At 40.9% G+C, this 24779-nt stretch overlaps 1 protein-coding gene across 10 annotated transcripts in view; it reads right to left on the bottom strand.

The window, feature by feature from the left end:
- MARK3 (microtubule affinity regulating kinase 3) overlaps nucleotides 1-23811 on the bottom strand; it is a 64084-nt gene extending 40273 nt beyond the window's left edge. For 5 of the 10 annotated variants that reach the window (XM_030452727.1, XM_030452728.1, XM_030452725.1 and 2 more), the window contains exons 1-4: nucleotides 23087-23174; nucleotides 14671-14709; nucleotides 10005-10196; nucleotides 4249-4302 (exon numbers count right to left, since the gene is read on the bottom strand). In XM_030452727.1, coding sequence (XP_030308587.1) covers nucleotides 4249-4302; nucleotides 10005-10196; nucleotides 14671-14709; nucleotides 23087-23137 — 336 coding nt within the window. In that variant the 5' untranslated portion in view covers nucleotides 23138-23174. Of the gene's footprint in view, nucleotides 1-4248; nucleotides 4303-10004; nucleotides 10197-14670; nucleotides 14710-23086 lie in introns of all 10 variants that reach the window. The other 5 variants (XM_030452730.1, XM_030452731.1, XM_030452729.1 and 2 more) reach the window with 3 other exon arrangements.
- Nucleotides 23812-24779: the final 968 nt, after the last annotated feature.

The raw sequence follows: 24779 nt of genomic DNA, 5'->3' as shown, positions 1-24779 counted from the left end.
GATAAAGTCAGGCTCATAACACATTTTGGGCTGCTGTAAAATAAAACATTGACCCACAAGATGACCACTCCACATAACTAACCTGAATGAAGTGTATCAAAAAGCTGCTTCTACATAGAAGTCATTTGTTGAAGTGTCTAGAAACAAGCTTTTTAAGACAAGACTATTTTTGTCTCAGAGGAAGTTAAAAATATTTGATTATTGAACACAACCATCACCAAATTTTAGTTTGGTAAATGCACTTTAGATTGTGCCCCTGTGGTCAGCTTAAGTGTTCTGTGTGGCATTTTTGACACAGCAGCTTCCACAGGGATATCTGCAAATGCTTGACATTTTATTTTGTATTATAACCTATTTCTGATAGAGGAATACAATGTTTCACACAACTTTCACATGGTGTGCTGAAAAAAGGTATCCCAGATTTCAGTCCCCCAAAATCCTATGTGCATCAGCTTCTAGCAGATAAAAGAGTGATTATCATCACACAGTAAAATTCATTGCAAAGAGGTAGGTATGATAAAATCCCACACATCTCTGCCACAGGAATGCAGAAGGTATAATATCGGAAGATGTAATGTGAAGGTTCTCAATACAGAAAATAATTTTAATTTCAGGAGCTTACTTGTAATAATGAGACCATAAAGGCAGACAATCAACAGAAAACAATGCTTATCACTTTAATTTCTAATACCAAGATTAAAGAACTACTCCCAACTTGCTGAACAGCTCATTTTCCGTCAACAGGAGCTCTACAAATGTTTCTAGGCAAAGACAAACATCCTTAGTCTGCCAAACAAATGGCTTTCAGCTTTGTTGTGGTCTGGCCCTTTGACTGTAAGCCATGTTAGATATGGGGAAAGAATTACACGTAATTAATGCTGCTAGCAGACAAACTGAGTAAAACAAAAACCAAAAACAACAGCAAAGCAGCAACGGAAGCACAGACACATACTGAGTAATAATCTCCAAACAATTTTACTTCAACTTTATTATGCTGACACATCTGAAACAATGAGGGAGTGGAGGAAAGGATCCATCTTTTAAGCCAGCTCTCCTTGAACACACCAAAAGACAGATCAGAAGTGTTACCACATTTGGTGCTGCTAGAGTTTCAGTGACGTGTTATTTTAAAAATATTTTTAAAAAAGGCTTTGCTGAAAACCAAATAAGATACAGAGCACCAAAATATCCTGCCTCCTTACCCACAGAGAGAGGGCTTTTCACAATATACAGGGCCAAGCCAGCTCAAGCTTTACCCCTGTATTAGGCTCCTCCTGGTAAGTGCTCACTAAAAAATGCCCCATGTAATCAGGAGCCTTGAGCAGGAAGCCTTTACACAATACGTTTGCCTCAAACAAACCACAACTTGAAAACAGAAAAAAACATACTTCTTATAAACAGTGTGGGTATTTTAAATTTTTGTCCTTTTCTTGCAGTTTTCAAAATACTGACTGACCCACACTCAGAAAGGCCATAGTCCTTAAAATTGATGTTTAAAAAACTCCAGAAAGCTTTATTTAAAAAACAACTCAAACAAGTGGCAAAACATCTGCACATAATGAACAAAAAAATATCTGGCTGAGGAGCCAAGTTCTAAAAAAGGAAAACGAGAAGTGATTTAGTGCTATTACACAGACTTGGTTAAAAAAAATACAAAACAAACAACTTGCACATAGTGGCATTGCTAATTTAAAAGAAAAAAACCCAACCAACAATATTTTTTTTGTTTTGTTTAGGAGGAAGTGAACTACTGTATAACCCAGCACTTGTTTCCAGTGAGAGCGATAATCAGTGGAACACAAGTACGTTTGTAGAGAACTGTGACCATGACTAACACCACCAGCATGGGAAAAAAGCTCTAAAATTCCCTTTTCTTTCAAAGCAGGGAAATACCAGTTGCAGTTTCCTCTTCACTAAGCATGAGCAGTAGTGTAGTAATGAAGCTGTAAGACAACAGCTGAGTGGCTGCTTGTGGCCACCACCAACTCCCTCAGCAGCATGCGAGGAGCTCGACCCTTCTGAAGAACACCAAGTGGTGTCAGGACTGGAGCTGGCTGCGAGGGCAGACCCAGCATTACTGCTCCAGAGAGCAAAGCAAGCCTTAAACAAAGTTAACTTCATTCTGGCAGTATCGGTGTGGAAGACTGAATACAAAGAAATCAGAACCAGCAGCCTGAATCACCATTTGTTTCCCGACCTAAGGATGACAGGGGTATGCAGCTACACCGCAGCTGGGGCTCCAGGCACACACCACACCCTCAGCTCGGCGCAGCCCTTCCCTCCTCACCATACCTCAAATATTTTATCGCTCCCTCCAGAAGTGTGAAATCAGGAGCACAAGATCAGAAGCGCTTCCATCTCAGCTTCCCCTGCACCTACAGGTCGTGTGTGCAGTTGGCTTCAAATGCAGGGAGGCTACAGCACTGCTGACAGTGCTGGGGGGGTGAAAGGGGCTAGGGCTTGCAAAAAAAGACCTTGATAAAGCATAAATGTTAAGTGCAATCACTCTGCTTACTATGGCAAGCAGGTGTTTCATTTTAAGAAAATTACTTTCCATTTTTTAACTAAGAACACTGAAGTATCTTGCCATTTTTTTCCTGTGTGCATATAGAAAATAAAAAAAAGAGCTTAGAGAGCCTGTTAGCAACCTCACTCCTCAAATTTGAGCTGATTTCTACCCTGCTACTTTGTACTGTTCTTCCAGACTCCTATTTAAAAAATCTAGTGGGAGAAAAAAAAATTTACAAATCACACTTCTTAATATAATTTCATGAATTGTAAAAAAGAATGAAATTACAGAGACACCAGTGGACACAGGGGCAGCCTGTGACCCCAGAAGGCCCAACAAGCACATGGCCAGTCTGTAGCCTTGCCAGCTGAACACCTGTGACTTGTAAAAGGTGAGCTTTGTACCTAAGGCTCAAACTAGCATTACAGCCCAATCTCAAAATAACACCATTTCGAGGATTACAATTTTACATTTTTGTCTTCACTTTTCTCTGACCCTTTTTCCCATGCCCTGACCCCTCCCCTTCATATCACCACAGCTTTTGGTTTTCTTCCAAGTGATTCAAGGATTTTATCAGCTTTCTTATGTATTCAAAGATGCACAGATCTGCAACACAATTCAAATTTATCTATTTATCATATTATCTAATTTGCATTTCATTTCCCCTATGCTTAGCCAGAAATTACCCATAACGTCAGGATTAAGAGGAAAAAACCTGAGAAAACTGGAACTGTTATCTGCTCTTACCCAGTGTACAGGGTCAGTAGGAAGTTACTACCTGCTTAAGACAACAGAGTCTTTCTTCTCTATGTTATTCTTTGCCATGCAAACAAGCTTTATAATATAAGAACTTGAATGTTTTTCTAATTTATTTTGCACTACTAATTTTGATAAAGACATCTAGTCACACAATCTTTTTAGAATATATATAAAGTTCAAATGTGTATACTCTCCAGTTTACTCTGGTTATGCTGTTTTGTTTGCGGTTAGGTTCTGGGTATTCCTACATTCAAAGAAATATTGCAGAGAGTTGTTCTTTTATCAAAGTACTCAAAAGAAAACAAAAAGCCTTTGACTGCAGCACTTAAAAGGGCAGAGTTAGAAAAGTCCCAGGTAACTATGACATTTAAATGTACTTCCTGCAGGCACTCTAAAGCAGATTGGCTTGCTTGATGAAAGAGTAGGAATTATCACTGCTTACTAAAACAGATAAGGTGATACAACTGTAACAGCACATAAAACATTTGAGGCTAGAGGAAAGAAACCAGAACAGCCATGCTCCAATTTCTTCCATAAAACTACATCACCTTTTCTGCTGCAAACTATGTGAAAGGCATAGATACTTTCTGGCCTTCAGTTTAGAGGAAGCAGTTTCAAGGCAAGTTGGAAAGGACAGAATACAAGCTTTCTAATGTTAATCAAGTGACCAGCAAGGAGGCAAGGGGGCATGACACCAAACCATGAACATCCCATCTACAAAGTTAGCTCTGCTTGATAGACAAAGGTAGTGGTAATACCACTGTTAGCTCAGTTTACAGCTCTGTACAAGCGCAACTTAAGCAACTGCTGGGCTGTCAAAAATATCTGTTACAAAACTAGTTATTAAATTCAGTAGTCAGATGTGTGCAAGGTATGCAATGCTTCAGATTCCCCAGCACAAGCATTCAGGGTTAATGGAAGGAGGTGGTAAAATGAAACAAGTTACAGTACAGTTGGAAAGATTAAATGTGAAAACCTACCTTTTGTAGACTAGTTGGGTTCAGCTGTGTTTTGTCAATTATTTTTATGGCAACCTAAAGGAAGAGTTGATAATCAGTATTTTCTGTATGAACAATGCAGTGTTATTACAAGAATCCAGTAATAGAAATGGAAAAAAAATTACACGAGCCCCACTCAAGTTTCTTCAGCAAATTCTGTACTTGTATTTAAACTAAAAATATTTTGAATTAATGGGTGAAGTGTAGTTTATTTCTACTGCAACAATCTAAACAGAAGAGTGGATAAAACCCCAGTATTTTAAGCATATTAACATGAGAAGCTCTCAAGTCTTTTGCTCAACATTAAGACCATCACACTTCAATTACAGTGAAAGCTCCAACACCACATAATGCCCTGATAGAGAGCAATGTGCCTACAGATAATATTTACACAATATAATTATACAATAGATTACAGAGTACTGACTGGGCAGTGGCTGTTTTTGTAGATGCTTCTAAAAGCAGGAATTTCAGAGCAAACTGGAAGTAATTCCACACAGATTTTGCAAGAACTAAGTTCACCTTTGAAACTTAACTCCTATTTGTATCAGGTTGCTACCAGGTGGATGTGAAAAGAAATACCACTTGTGCATCAACAAAAACCCATTGGCTGTAATACAACAATTTGGGCAAGTTCAGTCCTTTACTAGTTCTCATCTTGCCAGTAAATGCTGCACAGAAATATTAAAGAACAAAAATAACAAAAAATAGATTAGAAATTCAGTACCATGGTAACTAGTCAGAACCTGAAGATCTGAGGCAATGAACAGGCAACAGAAACAAGCTTCAGTGCAACACAATTTGGATACAGGATGAGTTAGAAGAAGAAATGGGAATCTTTCTAGAATTACATGCCAATTGGTATTTTTCCTTTCTAAATTAGAGACTAAACATACCAGAGGAAACTCTGAAGAAGCCAAGGAGATGATGCCTCTCAAAGAGGCAAGATGCTGCAACTCAGCTGATTATAATACCTCACTGGTGCAAAGCAAGGGCTTTCAATTCCCCTTGAATTTTTGGCTCAAACTGCAGATGCTGCTCGTTCCCATGCCACAGCTTCCATATCCCTGCAGCACTTTGTTCTGTCTTTTGTCAACTCATTAACTTAGGATAAGCAAAATATGGAATAAAGAATATCTTACATCAAAGCAAATTTATATCCCTACATTCAAGTGCAAAAACACATGGGTGGATCATAGTGATGGAGCAAGTAAGAAGGGAAAAGTGTTCAATTCTTGGGTACATCACAGAATTATAAGGTGTTTTCTGAAAGTGAGCTTGAAGATTTACTTTGAGCCCTTCTAGATGCAAGATATGATGTCACCAAGAAGCTATCTAAGAACACTTTTGCTTTGGGGAGTATTTTCTTCTAAGGTATGCTACTGAAACTAAAGATCACTATTTCCCAAGGCAAAATTCCATAACAAAACCTTGAGAAATCACTTCAATAATACAAACAAGAGAAACACATTAAGCAATAGGTATTTTTATATTAGCAGCTGTGTATCGAACCAAGATTTTTATCTCTACCTTTATGCCTGCTGAACTGCTGTCACGTAAGTAACAAAGTTATTAACTTCCTGCAATCTCTTATAAATCCATGATAGATGTAGACTGACCACAGCCTCTCTCAAGAGAAGATAAGGTTACCAGCAATCCACCTGGCCTCCCAAGACTACCTATGCCACAGAAGATAGTTGTTTGCTTGGGTAAGTGAATTCCACACAGGAAAAGTTGCATTTATGTCCTGAGTTATAACTACTCCAGTGAATTTTAAGCTTCTGGGTAATCTTAAGATACTGGGGTTTTGCAATACACAGCTCACATCTCACTGCACTGGTGCCAGATAAACAGGGGGGGCTCTGACACTGGCAAATAAATTCAGCCCTGGAGATACAGGGAAGGCACACACTTCAGTTTTCTGGAAGATAGACTGGCAGGCCTGCTCAGTACAAAAACAGCCTTAAAGGCAGGATGAATTTGGAGAATTCCTGTCCCCATGAACACTTAGCATACATGATAACACTAAGAGAACCTGAGCCCATCATCAGAACAAGGAATTTCAGGTGCCTTGATAAGGTCTCCAAATCACAGGTAAGGGAGCCGGCCCTCAAGAATAGCTCTGACAAGCCTTAGAAAGAAAACCCTCCATTTTATTAGCACAGATAATAGAGCAAAGCACTTCTGCCTTCCAAAGCAGAAACTTTTTTGTCTTTACACAAAGTGAATCTGGAATGGTTTCAAGCCTTGTGTGCTATGGCCAATGTTGGAAGAATCCAAGTCCACCTACACTGTTACACTGCTGCACCAGCCATGATATTCTGTATGACATCGTTAGCAGAATTAAAATTAACTTTGCTTTCACCATTCACCAGAACATGACCTCAAACATTCCTCCTACATAGCCTGAATAAGCAAGTTAAAGCAGTAAGAAAGAAGCTGAGATACTTAGCAAACTGGCCAAACCCCACCACTCCGAGTATTTTCTACCTCTTACATATCACTTATTCAAGGTAAGAACAGAAAGATGACAATGGATTCCTTGGAGTTAGACTTTGATCCTGAAAGAATCCCATCTCACTAGGAAACCTCCTGGCTATTACCTGAACACATGCCTTTGATGAAAAGGATCCATATATTTTGGCTCTGATTCCACCCACCTCAGTAACATCAAAAGCTAGTTTTTAACTTTCAGACTAATTTTGGCAAGTATGAAAACTTTACAGAGGAAATAACCTTCAATAAATTACAACAGAAAACACATCGTGTAAAGTCAAAGTATTTTTGACTTTACAGCAGATTTACAGTGAAGATTCTTGGTTTTGAAAGGACAGACTACAAATAATACTCTCCTAGACAGAGGATTTCAAAGACGTGTTTCCAAACACCAGTGAAGCTAATCCTCTCTCCATTCCTTTGCAGTGAGCAGAATGCCACAAGCTCCTTGACAGGACAATTCAACCCCTTACAGCTAAGGTGATGTTCTGATCACTCCTCAAAGGGCTACATGTTTCTTTCTCTCTTTCTGTAATTTGAGGCTGTGCTCTCATCATATGTCCCGCAGACACGCACTAAAGATGGAAACAAAGAGAGTTCTGGAACTTAGAGCTTTCATGTTTGCAAGCAGCAGGGAAAACTCGTAAGGAAGGACTCCAGATGTAAGGAGATGAGCAACTACCCTAGCAGAATTCTTAAACAAACAACTTCCTCACAAGAAGTAAGAGAAAAGTGCTGATGTGCTGCGTGACTTAGGAGTTACTCAGCACAGAGAAGGAATTGCCATAAGGTGAAATTGAACCAAACACTTAAATGAACATTTTGAATAGCCACACAGATAACAAGGAAAATATTATCAGATTGAACTTTTCTTGGTTTTTTTAGCAGATCCATTTAGAACAGAATTATTGAGCTTCAAATGAGCATGGCAAAAAATAAACAAAGTCACAGAAGGGTTAAACGCAATATATTTTCCTGCAGTTAACTGTGCCCCATGGAAACACACAAGATACGATTATCCAGACTATTGTGAAACCTCACCTAGGAGGATAAATGGAAATTACTGAACTAGATAAGCCGAAATGTGCACTGAGCTTTTTAAATTAGAAAAACGGCTGAAGAGATATCAGGATGGAAATAAATCAGTATAGCTTTTCAAGGGCAAGATTTTGAACCAATCTTGTTTAATATCTGTATCAATGGCATTGGTACAGGAAGTTGAATGATAACAAGACTGTTGAAGGAATTGAGACAGCAACTCTTGGAATCATCTTGGAGATGAGTAAGCAAAGAAAGCAAGATTCAACCAACTACTAAGTGCTGTTGCTGGTCAGAACAAAGAAACAATGAGAATGCCATCAAAAAGATTAACATCATCTAAAGATTTATCAGATAAATGCTTCTGCTAGGGCAATTCCACAAATGACATTGAGGAAGTTGTTATCCAGAATATGGTGAACAAATGTAGTCATACACATCTAAAATATGTAATTATTATCAATACTGTGCAGTTCACCTAGCAAGAAACTTTTTACTAATCTCTCTTAAAAAGTAAAAAAAACACAAAACACCCCAGAAACCCCCTAAAACCGAAGACTTGAAATAACTTCAAGTTATTACTATAGAACCAGCTTAATTGCTCCCTTCAAAGGAATGCCACTTTATTCTAGGTAATCAAGACCAATGTCCTGGAAAGTATTTGTGATCTGAATTGACTGCGTGACATCTATTCCATGAGAGTAGAAGAAACTCAGTACTGAAATCTTTCCAAATTTGGCCGAAGGCTTTACACTAGACCTTATTTGTTGAAATTTCAAAAAAAAAGCAATGAATCAAATGTCAACACAGTTATGTGCAAGTAAAAGAAAATGTACTTCAATTTTTGTAAAGAACGTGTGACACATCATACCTATCTCAAACTCCTATACCTAAATAATAGCAAAGAAATACTAACCAAGTTCTTGCATTTCCTGTGTTAAGTATCAATAAAAAGAGGAGGGGACTTAGGTGAAAAGCAGTTAATCAAAAACTTTCTCTGCAAATGAGCACTAACTTTAACATCAGAAGACAACTGCTAACAAGCAAAACTATCAGCTTAAAAGAAAATAAATAAAGCATAATAACAGTCCCTCCCAAGAACTCTTGCAAACAATTATGTCCCCTTTGTTCCTTCCAGTGCTACTGAACTGCCTAGAATGATTTACTTTGGAAAGGACCTTTAAGAACATTGACTTCAACCATTAACATAACACTGCCAAGTCTACCACTAAACCATGGTCTTAAGCTCCCATGTGCAAGTCCTTCGAATGCCCACAGGGATGATGACTCAGTGACTTCCTTGGGCAGCCTGTTCCAACATGCAGAAAAAAGAAATCCCCTTAAAGCACTGCAGTCAGCCACAAAGCTTTCTTTAAAAGTCCTTGCTGGTATCAGCAAACATTAATTCATTAGACAGGTTTGGCAAGAACAGGTCAACAAGCCACTTCTCCCACTTTCAGTATGTACAGCTGCTATTAATAAATAAGCATCAAGAAACACCTTGTAACAAGCAAACAGGACTACAGCTCTACAAATCAGGAGCATCGGTACAAGTCATTAATTACATTGCAACAGCATGCAGATACTAACTGTGGAGCTGAATTAGATGCTATGAAGAGATACAAAGGAAAGCTTGTCTGCACCACTCAACACTGAGCAACAGACAGAAACCATCTTTGAACAAACTGGAGCATCTTCCCTAGGCTGCTCAGCACTGCAGACACTAGCAGAACTCCTGAGATGTGTTGCTTTGGCAAGGAATTGCTGCATTTAGGCTACTCAGACCACAATCAAGAAGACAGATTAGTTCTCCTTCCTGACTTCTCCAGTACAGCCTTGCACTGTGCAGTAGAGACACCAAGAGGCAGTATTTTCAGCAAGCTTAACTGCTATATATTGAGCTGTTTTGGGGGAATGGAGTATTTATCAGAGAAATCTAATAGCAAACTCAAAGGAAATTAAGTTGGATAGAGACCTGTCAAAATTCAAGACACCATTTTCAAGAGAAATTGTTTTGTCATTATTACTAAAATATACATTTCCATTTATATTTTCTTCTAGATCAGTATCTAGTTATCTAGTATCTAGTATCTAGCAGTATCTAGTTAAAATTGACTAAATGTTCACAGACTTAGATGATGCTATTCTAAGAGAACTTTCACGCCTACTGCAATTTACTACTGTTTACACCCGTACCACTTTACCTCTCTGCCAGTTAGGATGTGCCTTGCCAGTTTTACTTTTGCAAAATTCCCCTTTCCAATCGTTTTAAGGAGTCTGTAATTTCCAATATGTGGCTGTTCATCTGCGCAGGAAGCTATAGAGTTCCTGCAGCGAGCTCCAGAGCGCCCAGTCCGAGAGGAAACTTCCTGCCGTGCTTCTCCATGGGATGTGTGCTGCAATAAAAACATACACAGATAAGGCCAAGAAATAGAAAAAACACAGTGATGACAAGCATATAACATTCAGAAACATTAGCCAGAAACATTAGCAACTCCTTTGAAGGATTCTTCAAAGGATCAAACTCGAACTTCAGATTCATGTTGAGCTTTGCTCTGATGGAGACAATAAAAAGGGTCCCCGTTCATACAAAAATACACTTCATCACCTGGTGAAGACCAAGTGGAATTTTGCCTGAACTGCAGCAACATTCTAAAGTAACGTATGAGGACTGCTGAATCAGTTATGAAACATGAAGGTGTTTGATGTTATTTCCCATTAGCATTATTGCACCTAACTTGAGCAGGGAAGTCTTGAGAAAGGAGTCGTGAGCAAAGCTTTTCCAAAAGCACAATAGTAAAACATTCATCCTTATTGGAGAGTTTAAATGAACTAATAAAGTAATAAAAGGTTGGCTTTTTTTTTCACTTATATGGGCTTCCTGTTCCTACAAAACCCCATGACTAAAAATACTCAGGAAGAAAGGGAAGAAACCTTAACTAATTTACATAAACCTCAGATATTAATAGGCTGAGCATCAGCTACAAAGATCTGAAATAGCATCTGCAATCTGTCAAATCCCTTTCACTCAGTTTCCCTGAACAGCTATTAATTGTAAAAATTAATAGATCTATATCTTACCTATTTGTGCATTTGTTTCTTTGTGCATTAGATCACATGGTTAAGAGAACAGAAAATATTTTTTTTTCCCTTCCTTACAGCCTGTTTATGAAGGAGCAGGGCCCCTCATGTCCCTTAGTTCTTGACTCATGGTTGAGGGCTACACAACAACTTCACTTATTATAGTAGTTAGAAATGCTGAGTAGTCTGCAAGCGTGGACTAAATGTCTGGCTACACAGATGACGGGCTAAATTCACAGCCATCCCAGAAAACCCAGATCTTGCTGTTCTCCTACTACTACTCTTGCTGAAACCGAAGTGGTGACAACCAAAAATCTAGCACACAGCAACACTCAGTCAGAAAATCACCGCAGCATAAGAATGTGAGATCATAACTCAAGAGCTAACAATCACTGTACAGGCACAAATGGACAAATCCATGCTTGCATGACGCTTGGCAAGTTTCACACTGTTTAATAACCTGATGTAACCTTGTGACCATATACTCTGGCATCTCCCTTGGTTTGTTAATTTGAGTGCAACAGCTGTGATCATATTATTTTTAAAAACACATTAATTTCATTTAAGAAATACTACTGACAGACATCTACTTCTGTTTCAATAGTTACTCTTAAAAAACCACACACACTGTGATGCATATAATGTTTTACTATCAATCTGGCTTTAGCATTTCCCTACTGTCTGGCTACTGGTCACTAGATTGTTACTTCTCATGTAAGTACTTAATTACTGTGGCCATATATGACCCCTTCACTTTATTAAGTATATAGTGAACTCCTTAAACAGGCTGCTGTAAGAATGATTAAAAACCAAAACAAAACTCTTCTTTTCCAGCATCCTTTTGTGGGGCGCATGCTAGAACTGGACATGCCATACCAAGTAGGTGCAGTAGGACTGAACAGAGATTACATCTTCAACACTTCACTAGTTTTACATGCATAGAACTCGCCCTTCTTTGCAGATCACCTGATTCTGAGCACCCAACACTGACTAATAGCTCTTTTTCAGAATTATCGCTTCCCATTCGCTTTCCAAACATCATGACTTTCATTCCTGGTTCATTACAGGCATGATCTCACATTTGTCAGAAGTGAAATACAGGGCTTCCTTACATGCAGGTTATTACATGTTCCTGATGACTGGCCCATCCTGTCCTATTTTACATCCTAGCAATCTTTACCCTAGTTTTCAGGACAGGTAGAATAGGTGTCTTGCAAACCACTAATAAATGGCACAGGAACAAGAAGCACACCTGCAACATGATCCAGTAAAAATTCAATGCTTGATAACAATATATTGTTCTCAATAATATCTTGAAAACTTTAACAATTGCTAGGTGTTTATCTATCAATAATTCTCATGGAGGGTAAGAACAAAACCAGTTGCTTGACTGAAGGAAGTACTAAAGCCAGATATATCCTCTATAAATAACTTCACTATTTTGCATGCCTTTAACACCAGAGTGGTGCTAGTTGTTCAGGCATCTGATTTACCCCTGGATGTATTGACACAGCAATGCCAATCTTCTGTACTTGCTTAAAATCTGACTTCTAACAAACCTTGCAGTACACAATACAAAAAACCTCTTTGTCAGCTCCTTTGCTACCTTCAAGTGTCAAGTTATTCAGACCAGCTAGAAAAAAAAAGCAACAACTGCTGACACTAGATGCAAGCATCCTCCTACTTTGCTGCTCCCACTGATCAGGATGTTCTGTACAGGGCCCCAAGGATACCTCTGGGACATCTTAGAAGGAGGCTCACTTTTTATTTCAAGTACACCATCCCAGGAATATTGCATTGAGCTGGTAGCCTACCTTGGAAAAAGCAGTATCTCAGGGCTAGACTAGAGCCCTTTCACACTTGGGCACGTGGCACAAGCTGCCTTCAGCAAAAGCCAGCAAGCCTCCAAGGAGGGTTTATCAACTTAGGCTCCCCAGCAACAGATTCAAATACCAGCCTGCTTTGGAACCACAGAGCTGGCTCTGAAAAACAACTGTCTTCATCTGTGCTGTCTTGTGTCTCAACTAATAAACTGAGCTGGCTCAGGAAGCCATGAGATATGGGCATCAGGTACCATGCATTTCCAAACCAGAGAACCTGTCATTCAGAGCTTGTCTTACTTATATCCCACTTTACATATATTCGACCTGTAACACCATGAGGTAAAAGAAAGATTCCATTATACTTACTAAGTCTACTCCCCATAGTAAAGCACCTCAGCCAATATAGTTTGAGAGCATCACTAGCCTCTGTTGAGGAATGATTTCCTATCATTCCTCATGTGTCCTATCATTACTTTCATGCTTTTTAGCTTTGCACTTAAATTGAGAAACAAATATCGAACGAGTATGTGCTCTTCTTTGGACCCATGTTGATAAATTTAAACTTAACAGTTAAACTAAATATCCTTGTATGGATGGTTGCATTTCCACCCTAACTCAAATTATTTCTTTTAAAGAATGTGACCTTTTTCAGCTGTTTCTTTTGAATATCAAGCTGTGTTCCTGAAGATTTCAGCTCTCTCCAGCTGACTTTCTCATAGCTGTGTTTCACTCTGTGAAAATCTGTCCATTTGCAAGCATATTTAAGTTGGATTTTATTTCACTTCACATAATACACCTATCAACAAGTCCTTCCTCTGTCCAATACAACATTACATTGAAGAGAACACTAGCTTTACAAAAGCAGTAGAAAAGAGCTCCCCAGTTTCAACATGGATTTTCCTTTGCTTATGGAAATGAAGGAAGAAAAGGGCTTGGTACCATATAGTACTAAAAAGCATAAATTCAAAACTGAGTGTTTGTTCCACCCATATAATTTCCAAGAAGCCATGACAGGTAGATGGGAAGCTAAGTGGTGAAAGCAAAAAGTAAAATTATAGATAGTCCAGGCAAAGTTCAAGGCAGGCAGTGGCTTGTATAGCATTTGGCTGCACTCAGCTACTTCCCAGGGTAGTTATCGCAGCAGGTACTTTGATGCAACAAAACAATCACCACATATTAGCAGCTTCAGTCCAATAGCTATAGCTCCAGCAATAGCATCCTCTGCTCTCCAAATGGAGGCTGAGGTCTTTTGTTTTCTCTCAAGCAGTCCCTTAACTCTGCAGATTTTGCCTCCCTCAACTCCTGACCCCTAAAGATTTTGTTCAATTTCAGGCTTCTTTCCCAGGTCCACATTTATATGGCTTCAATAAGAAAGGAGGTTTGTCTTAAAAATGAAATATTTTAAACATGCATGTGTTTATTTGTAGTTAGTTTCCACATACTGGGGTAGGTGAGCTGCATCTCCTGAATATCTGCTCTGTGTAAGGGTAGCATTCATTCATGACACTCACTATGGCTGAGGGATTTCCAAAATACCTGTCTTCACACAACAAAAATCATTATACTGCAGACAGGGTAAACAAGCAAGGAGACTGAACACTTCATGTAGATTCAGCTAGCTAGTCACCATTTTAAAAGAAAAGGCTCCTGAAATCTACTCATAACAAGAAAACACTTTCTTCCATATCTTGTCATGCATGAGGTTCCATTCCAACATCTTTTAAATACTTCAAAGGGGTTGGGTCTTTTGCACGTAATAGGAGAGGTTTCTAACAAACTATCAATTTTCAAACCAACATCTCATAAAAAAAAAAAAAAAGTATCATCCTCCTCCCCCCAGCCCCACCCTGGTATTACTCAATCCAGAAGGAAATGGAGTAAAACACCTCCATTTGTGAGAGACCTCACTGCAAGGGAGGGACTGAGCCTAAGACAAACTACATTTGGAACACAGTACAAAACCCACCTTTTCACAAAAGCCTTCCCCCAGTGATGGGCTGACATCCTTTCATAGCCAGATAATGATTAGCATGAAGAGAAAGAAAAAAGAAAAGAAAGTAAAAAGCAAATGAAGTATGAAGGTGCCGATAACTGAAATATTTTGATAGATGTTAGCTTTATCCAGTATCTGTATGATTAAAGGTATCTTTATATTCAGAGCATGAGAAATACACAGGGCAGAGGATGATTAGTATCAAAGTTCTTAATTAAGACATTGCCAACAGCTGAGAAAAACATGGAAGACACAAAACAATTCAAAGAGCTGAAAAACAATAAAAAATTAGAAAGCCCAAGACCTGCAAAAATCCATGTTTATTTGTAGTAAGTAGGAAGCTTTCTGTCTACAACAGGGAGGACAAATGGCATCAACTTTCTTTTTATAAAGCATTTATTTTATACAACAGTCAAAATACATCCTTATCAGCCAAATGAACTAATAAAATGTACTCTTACAAAAATCTCTAGGAATGCTTATTACCATAGCTGTTACCTCATCTTTGTATTAAGCACTATGTAGTGATATTATAGAATTTCCTGGAAAGCTGTCAGACTAGTAACAATTATCATAGCCTCATTCAAGTCAGCATTTTTAATTATAAGGAAAAAAAAATCATACTAATAAGCCCATCCATTACACTATTAATCATCTAAACATTCCAGGATACGATGAAGATTTGAGACACTACATTGCTTCACTCCCCTAACTGGGGTACACAGCATATAAATTTCTGCATGGTAATTTCTGGCTGTAGACTCTTGACCAGCACTCTTATTTATGGAAAAACTGATCAGAAAATAGATTTTTGTAAAACACAAATACTTTAAATGAAACACAAGAAGACTAATTCCACTGCAAGCCCTTCCTAACAATGTGTTGTATTTTATTTTATGTGTTGTATGCTAATGTTATCATTAACGCCTTCAAGGACATACAGACTGCCGAGTACTATTCACTGTTAAAGAGAAAAAAGGTTAGCCCTAAGGGTATTCACAGAGGTAGCACCTTACTGTGCAGGTATATCCATGAAACAGCACAGCAGGGAATCCCTCAACTGCTGAGGAAGAAATTCTACTGGAAAGTCAAAACACAGACTTACATTTCTGGCAACCACTAAGAGGTGTCACAGCAAACACTCAACCACAATTGTCTGTATACCAGTTTCTGCTTTGCAAATCCCTAAGCTATCATATATTATAAAATAATAATTATTTTCCTATATAAAACAGGAAGACAGCAGGTGAAGATGTCCTATACTTGTTCTGATTTTATTTCCCTACCACTGAGGAGGACACAAATCAGGATATAGAGCACAGTGGATTTTGTTAGACCCAATACTTCTGTGATGAGGTCTGCATATCCAATTCTTTGGTTCTGGTACATACAATTAAAAAGCAGTTATTAAACTAGCTTGCTATATTATCAGTCTTAAGGTGAACAGTCATGGCTTCCATCTCATGAAACTTTAAACTATGTCCTCCAAAGGAAAATGCTATCCAATGTGGCATTAAAGTTACTAATCCATGAGGGCAGATTTATTCACTGACATGTGGTACAGCCCTTACCATTACATTATGGACGCTGTGATCGAGTGGAACAACTAAGAGGGTCAGAACCCAGCAAGGGAGATGAAAAGGCCTTCTAGAAATACATTATAGCTGGTAAAGGAGAGAAAACACTAATTTGGATGCTTCCATTGAAGAATGCACTGTGCAATTCTCAGCCTATGACAGTACTCATTTATTTAACTGGTATGACACTTCATGAAACAAGTAACTAGGTTAATTAGGTCAGATTTGTCAAACAACCAGTTTAAAGGGAGAACCTGAAGAGTAAATAAAGCCTTCAGCACACACAGCCTATACCTCTTGCCACACACTCCTAATTCTTCCTAGCCTCAGAAGGGAAAGGGCACTAAAACAAAAAAAAAACCTGAGTAAGTCAGGAGAAGGCAGCTACAGCTCAAGCTGAGCAGAGCAATTGCCTACCCCGGGCAGCCTGACCCAGGTGAGCAGCACGGACTGACATACAGGGGACTTGCACTTGGCAGAAGGAGCATGGGTACCCAAAGGCTTGCACTTAACACTGGTATGCTCATAATTCTGTCCACAGGCCAGGGGTGGAAAAAGCTAAGTGACAACTGCATCACTGCCCTCTAGATCAGAGTGGGAGAGAACTAAGAGCAAAGCACAACAGGCTTCAGCAAAGGAGGGATGCTGCCCTTCACAGACATCCAGGGGCTCCATGGATAACCACTGCCACCTCAGCCAAAGTGTTTGACATCATCTGGTTTACACTCCATGCAGCATATGAAGCAGAGGGAATCTGTAATTCCATGATTAGCACTGAACAACACAACAGTGAAGAAATCCTGCTTATATAATCAAAATGATAAGTCTGGTGCTGGTTAGAAAAGCTTTTTAAAAGCTCTTTTGTTGCTTCACATTACCAAGATCTGACATTCATCATATCTTTCCAGCCAAAGTTTCTTTACTGCTGATTAAAATGGATATTTATTGACAACAGCCTGGGGAATAATAGCTGAAGAGCCAACCATATTCTATTCTTCATCAACAGTAATGCCAACTAAGTTGTTTCCAGAATCATCAGTATCAGTAATTACATGCTAAACAAAACAAACAAAAAAAAAACCCCACATAAAAAACCCCACCCCAAAAAACAGCATCTCACAGTTGGTTTTCAAAGACCACACTGAGCTTGCAGATAGAAAACTTTGTTCAGGCTTTAACCCTGCAGGGAAAAATTTATTTGAAAGTTAATGTTTGTTTATATGTATATATACACACACAGAGACAGGAGCTCAACAAGTTGCTTCTCTAAGGGCCAAGAATTCTTCTTAACCCAAGGGTTTCATCCAGGAGACTGAATGACTGGAGTGTTATCACAGGTGTAGTCAGCACCCTTCCAGTTTCTGTTTTAAGAGCAATGATCATCTACTCATTGTATGTTCAAAAGATTTTAGTGGCAGATGATCTTCACATTAAGCAGAGCCAACCTTGATATGCCATGAGCCTAAAAAAAAAATAAAATTACCTACTTTTTTGATCTGGCTGACATCCATGAGGCAGCATTACTTGACTGAAAAGAGGAAGTTGCAGACACATGCCACTTATATATGATATGAAATGGAGATCCAGGGAGACAAATGCCTCCACTCTTACAATTCCTTTGGCTTGAGTCACCTGAGACACGCAGTCAACAGGAACTGTCTGCTTATATCAACATGAATTGTGTTTTTACTAGAATTAAAATGGAAAATCAAGCAGGTATGGATATTAGGTGAGTGGTTAAAAAAACCTAGAAAGTAGTCTATGAAGTTTAGTGCACTAAACCCTGTATTTCTTTTTTTTTTCCCCAATTATTTCTGTAGTTGTGCTCTGTTTGTCACACTACTACTTTTAAGGCCACAATTTAAGTTGCATTCAGTAGTGCTATATAAATACATGAACTACGTTTGATGTTTTAACAACTTCTACAGTAAGGCCCTTTAGCTTAGTTCTGAGTTCCTGACATACTATAAAAAAGGAAGTTTGTTTTCAGCAGAACACAGTTTGTGAAAGGTGTGATATACACTGCAGGTGTGTATCTCTGTAGCTGTGGCACAACCCACATTATTTTATCCCATGGGTGCTGGGGTAGGACCGGCTTAGATGAAAACAAAAGCACTAAAAAGTATTTTTGTCTTTCCCCACCTGAACTGAACATACCCATCCTTTTCTCTGTGTCAGTATTTGCAGCCACATGGAATCGGGATAAATCCACTTTTCTTAAGGATTAATTTCAGTTAGATCAGAAAGCTGAGCAGACTGTGCAGCCCCACAGGAATGAGTGCCAGCATAATGCACAGTGGGGAGAGGGAGCCAAGGCTGACACCCCCAGCAGCCTCCTATCAGTTCCAGCTGACAGCAAAACCAAATTATTAAACAACAGTTTAAAGGCTGCTCAGCAGAGCTGAAGAATTAAACTTCTCTATTCAAAATGTGAGAACATGAACAGTCGGTGGCTGACTCGCAATGCCACACAACCTCATCAGGTATTAGTTTTTGAGTACAAACATGTATCAGGCATCCCAGGCAGTAAGAAACAAAGAAAGCAGTTTCCTTCCTGTAAAAACTTGGACTTAAAAATATACAGCCTGGATTAATTTCTAAGACATATTTTATTTATTGTTATTTTGCCACTTTCATCTAATTTAATTAAAAACAGAACATTTATGACAACTGGTGAAAAATGAGGAAGAACATAGATGATCCTGGTAGAGGAAAATCTACTAGGATTTCCTCCTCACCCTCTCCTTAAAAAAAACAAGAAAACAACAAGACAATAATAAAAATAAATTTAAAAAACCAAAAACCAAAAAACAGCAACAAAAAAACCCCAAAACAACAGCCACCAGGATTTCATGCTACACAAGAAAGCATTCTGATTGCAGATCTATTTGTAATAGGAGAAGACTGATAAATAATATATAGGATAATGCAACCTTGTGTATTGTCTCCAAATACTAATGCATTTCATAGTTAATTGTTAATAAATCAAGAGGTACTTGACTAATGTCTGCAGTATCTTAAAAGCAAATTTGTGACCCTAACCGTGCCTTTACTAAGCCTTTTTAAATAAAAAACCCAAGTGAGATACTTTCACTGCACAAAATCCTTTTGTATAGGCTTGTACAAACACAGTTGCCATCACACTGGCATTTTTCAATAGCAAATTTTTCACATTAGGCACAGTCATGGAGATGAGTACATTTCACTCTTGCTTTTCCTCAAATTACTCAAACCTTTATTTCAGATTGGCCTGCAGTACCAGCACATTCAAAACACCATTTTAACCTCAGAAACACAGCTGTGCAATGGGCACAGAGGTTCAAATTAAACTGTTTAGTCTAAGATTTCTATTTTATGCCCTTTTTTAAATAAAAACAAACACAGACTACCAACCTCCACACTACTTTTATTTCCCTGTTTTTATCTGTATTTCTCCACTATCTTGCACTCTTTGGGAAATTTAAAAATTAACATTTCTCCTACTCTCTAAAATCTTGTTTCTTCTGTTGCTACTTCTTTGTCACTGGTTGTCCTCCTGCCATATGCACATTCCTCTGTGCCTCCTCTTTTGTCTTCCACCATCTACCTTCCATCTGTGTTTCCTCCATCTTCTTTCCTCCTCAACACTAATAAAACTCTTTCTTCTGTCATTGCCAGGTTTCTCATTTGTCTTGTCTCCTACTTTTGGATAAAGGAGGTCTCATCGGCCTCTGTTGCCTTTTCTCCCACATGCAGGATTTAATTATGTAGAAGAATTAACAGATCTGATCCTCTCATTCTCTTCTGTCCCCTGAGCAGCTGGCAGCCATTATTGCACAAGACATCATCAGTAAGGAGCTGCTCTACCTTTGCAGTGAGAAGCCAGCTCATCACAGGCTGAAAGCCAGCTTCCAACTGTCCAAGTGTGAAGTTCCTATGATCACAGATCATCTGGGATGCCTTTCCTCCCCAAGCCAGGTGACTCGGAGCCAAATTTTTCATCTCAAATGCACTAAAGGCTTGATAGCCATTGAGTGGCTTTTGGGGAAAGTCACAGTGACTGTATTTCCACTTCAGCAGTACATGCATGAAGTGTCTGGGTAAGAAGTGGTATACACTGCCTAAAAAAAAAAAAAAAAAAAAAAAAAAAAAAAAAAAAAAAAAAAAAAAATCAAGAACTGCTAATTAGACCTTGCCTATTCAACAGAAGTTGCCAGCCACAGAACGTGGTTAGCTGCAAGCACAGACAATGATAATTTACGCTCACCATCATTCTGGAGGCAAACTTAATTTTCCAAACTGCAAGTATAGGCACGGATAAGCTATAATCAGCACACTTCCACCAGATTTAACACCAGCCAAGCCTCTGTCAGCAGTAACCTTCTAAGCACAGAGAAGGCATTTAAGGGGGTCCATGAGCAGGCTCAAAGCCTGTCTGAATACTCTGGCATCTGTTAAACCTCTTCTCACCTGAGGTTCAGAGAGTCCTATGAATGCCAGCTAATTAGACTTCTTTGGTGGGAAAGAGAATCAGGGGCTCAATTTATCTGCCAACAAAATATACCCAGCTTTGGGGGGGAAGAACAGTTAGTTGAAGTATCAAAATCATCCCTATTTGGTATTAAAAAATAAAAAAAGAGAGAGATTTAGCATTCACAGTTAAGGAGGTAATTCAGGCAGACTAAATCTAAATGTCAGATTTAAATTTAGTTTTAAGGAAGGCTGAAAAGAACATGTTTTGGTGAATTTCTACATAGTTGAGGGCCAGAACAACAGAGATAGCTTCTTGAGGGATAGGTTACTGTACTGAGAGGGTTGGCTCAATGGATTTGGTGATAACACAGGCTAATCACTCCCTGTCAATATCTCTACTCACAGGTATTTCTGTGATCACCAGCCCAGATTACAGCAGTAGAAAAATATACCTTAATCTAATTGTAAGGCGATTCATTTGCAAGCAAGACAATTCCCATGTTAAATTGTGACGATTACTACAGAGAAGTGTTAAAACAATATTCTGAAGAACAAAGTGCCTTAAGTGGAAGACATAGAAAAAAACAACTTCAAGTGCTAGAACCTATAGCTTGTAAATAACATATTCCCCTAAGCATGTACTAAGCCTTTCCACTGTTGTTATCCACAGTAGAATTTGAATTAATTGCACTTGAGAACCTGATTTGAACGCATTCTAAGATTTACTGGTAGAACATCTACATGGGGCTTGAAAACCTCCATCAGATTTGCTTACAGACTAAAACAATTATCCAAATCAACTCTCTACAGTATTTTGTAGAGTATGTTACAACTCCAGGTCTCCCCATGGCAGAGGAAGGGTTGCATAATATTTTAATTATTTTCTTCCAGAAGGCAGGAAGCTCATTGAGATATTACAGCTAAATATGCTTAGTTGGCTTTTTGCTCAATACAGCCCTTAGCCTGCAGGTTGCATCTAGTGCTAAAACAAATAAAGATCACAGAAGTTAGAAGTGCCTATTATGTCAATAAAATCTAAATCCCTGGTAATGCAGTAATTGTTCCATGCAGCATGTTTTTTAATGCTTTGTCTGGTCTTGTTTTAAACAATGGGGCTACCATCACTTTTCTTGGACTATTTATGGTCTGGAACAATCCAATCGTTTTTCCTGATATTCAACCAAAGTTTCCACTTTTTATGCCAGTCCAAAACACAAGCAGCCCTTGCAAAAAACAACAGAAAAACAAAAACAAGAATCAAAACCACAACAAAACAAAACACAACAACAAACCAAACCTTATATGTCAAGCTTAGCATCTGTCTTCTAAAGAATATCAGATTGTATTCAGCTTTCTGTAAAGGCTAAGTTTACTGATCGACTCATTTTAGACTACAGTGAGTGACAACTCCCTTCTGTTTATCATCTGGGGACGTGTCAGAGACTGCAGAAAAATGGTCAGACAGGATACACTGGGATCAAATAAGTTTTAACTTAAAAAAGAAACACAGCTCCCATCTGCAGAAGGGAGACTCCCACTGAGCTTCGTTTGTGGCTATCTGCTCATATGGTAGGACGACTTTTTTTTTCTCCTTTCTTCCTGCCTTTAGCATAAGACCTGCACGATTATTAATACATTATTTGACTCAAATCTTGTAACTAAACTGTCATTTCCTAAACCCTGGCTTTTGTTGTAGAAGGGAGTTTTGTTGTAAAAGGGAGGAGGTACAGGCTCTCTTGTCTGGAAGATGATTCCAATAGAGAAACCCTTTTAATGTCATCTGAACAGGTGACTAGCCTAACAGCGTCATTATAATCGAGAACCCTGCAAATTAAGCAGGGAAGAGGCCTATTATCTAGGTCACCTAGCCCACCCCTACCGAAGCTGAATGATTCTCGTCTATTTACCAGGGGTTTATTCATCTGCTTTTACCATTAAGTTTGCATATTAGAGGACGGCAAACCCAGCAGGAACCCCCCCTCCCCACCGCGGATCCCTTCTCTTCCCCGTTACCAACATAGCAACCCCATCCTCACCACCGAGAGACACTCGAATAAAGCGTTAGCGAGGGGACACCGGGATTTCGGGGGGGGGGGGCTTGGGGGATCTGGCCGCAAATGCTACTGAACCTCTGCGAAACGCGCAGCGGGGGGGGAGTTAATAAAATAATTTAAAATAATCCGTTTTAAATAATATGGGAACAGTACTAGCGGCAATAAGCTACTGACAACCCCCCGCAGGGCGATGCCCCCCGGCTGCCTGGGGCCCGGTGCCCTCGGGCCGCGCCCGGGCCGGCGCCCCCAGAGGTGCGGTAGCGGGGAGGGTGTGTTGGCCGGTCCCCCCGCGCTGGTGGTACTCACGTTCTCGGTGTCGCGCTCGTTCACCGTGGGCAATGGAGTCCGAGTGGACATTTTACTTCACTCGGGCGGCAGCGCTGCCCGCGACGGCGGCGCGCACAGACACACACACGGGCCCCCGGGACGGGCTGCGCGTCTGCTCGGAGATGGTGGTCGCAGAGAGCCACCATGAAGGACGAGGTGGCTGGCGGGGGGCGGCGTCGCTTCGGTGCCCCCCACCCTTCGGCGGCGCCCCACGCCCGAGCTAGATCCCCTTCTGGGAGCAGAGCGGCTTCGCCCACTCCGAGTCCTCCGGGTTCATCCTACAGCCAGGCCGGGGTCTGCGAGGGTCAGCAGCGGGGAACGGGACGCCTCATCCAGCGGGGAAGGATGGAGCCGGCGTAAAGGGGCGGCAAGGGAGAGGCTCCGAAGGGGACAAAGGCAGATCTGGCGAGCAGGGAGGAGGCGGCAGCGGGGCACCGCGCAGCCCGGCTCCTCTCGCTGGCCACTCTCCGCTGCAGCCGGGGGGCACGGAGGCTACCGCAGGCCCGCTGCCGAGGGGGCTTCCCTCTCCTTCCCACTCCGCGGCCCCTCTTCACCGGGCCGCCGCTCGCATGCCGGTTCGCCTCTATTTGCCCGCCCCAGGCTCCGAGAAGGCCGGCACCCCGCGGGCCGCGGCGGGGTTGAGGAAGCTGGGTGCCTGCCCGACGCTCGCCTGCCTGCCCCCCGCCCCTCCGCTGCTCCCGGACGAGCCAAGATGGCCGCCCGGCTTCCTCCGCGCCGAGCCCAGCTCCGACATGAACCGGAAGGGCCCGCCCCCTGCCCGGCCGTGCCGGGGAGGCCGGGGCTGGCACCGTGTTGCTAGGGGCTGCGGCGGGGCGGGGCGGGGGTCGGCGGCGGCCAGCAGGATTGTGGCGGGTGGGCTGGGCCCGGCCATTCTTCATGGGACGATCTCCTCACTCTCCCGACATGCAGGGGTCGGTCAGCAGGAGCCCTGCCGGACCCCGAGGCCCAATCGCCCTTCTTCCCCAGGAGCTGCCTGGGGGCGGCACGGCCTGGAGCGGGGATCTCTGTAACAGATCCTCGGGGAGCTGTGGGACCCCAGCGTTGCGATCGGACCGGGCCCGAGGGGAAAGGGTGTGAGGCAGGGCAGGGAACTCAGGTGTTGAGGACGCTATGGGGCAGAGGGGACGAGGGTGCGGAGAGGGGAGGGAGGGAGAAATGGCAGCATCTCCTCCCGGGGAGCACAGTCCTCGGCCGGAGAAGGGTCGTGGGGACAGAGCCTGCTGCCCCTTCAGAGCCAGGAGCAGGGATGTAAACGTGTGCTGTTCAGTCTTGCTGAACGGCGGCGTTCAGGGTTTGGTCCTGCAGCCGTCTTCTGACAAAGCATGTCCTCCTTTTCTTGGAAGAAACCCAGGCGATGGTGTGTGGTTGGAGGTTGCTCACCGGCAGGGAGGGTCTGGGACTGGTGTGAACAGATCTCGCCCGGCACAGTCAGGCACGTCTGAAGTGTTACAGCCCTGCCATTTCACCTCAACGTGTTGCTTCGTTCATTTGGTGGAGGAGGGTGGAAGCCTGGGCTATCAAAACATGCTTTGTATATCCAGTAGTTACTGTGCACAATCATTATTAGGTGTACAAGGAAGATCTCGGTATAATTATTAGTAGCTCTAATGAAGAATTAAAAATGCCTATGAGAAGTAACTTGTGTATTTTA

This window comes from Calypte anna, chromosome 5A, assembly GCF_003957555.1.
Source record: "Calypte anna isolate BGI_N300 chromosome 5A, bCalAnn1_v1.p, whole genome shotgun sequence".
NCBI classification, from domain to species: domain Eukaryota; kingdom Metazoa; phylum Chordata; class Aves; order Apodiformes; family Trochilidae; genus Calypte; species Calypte anna.
The sequence above is the reverse complement of the archived record's forward strand: the minus strand, read 5'-3'. Positions and strand labels throughout refer to the sequence as shown.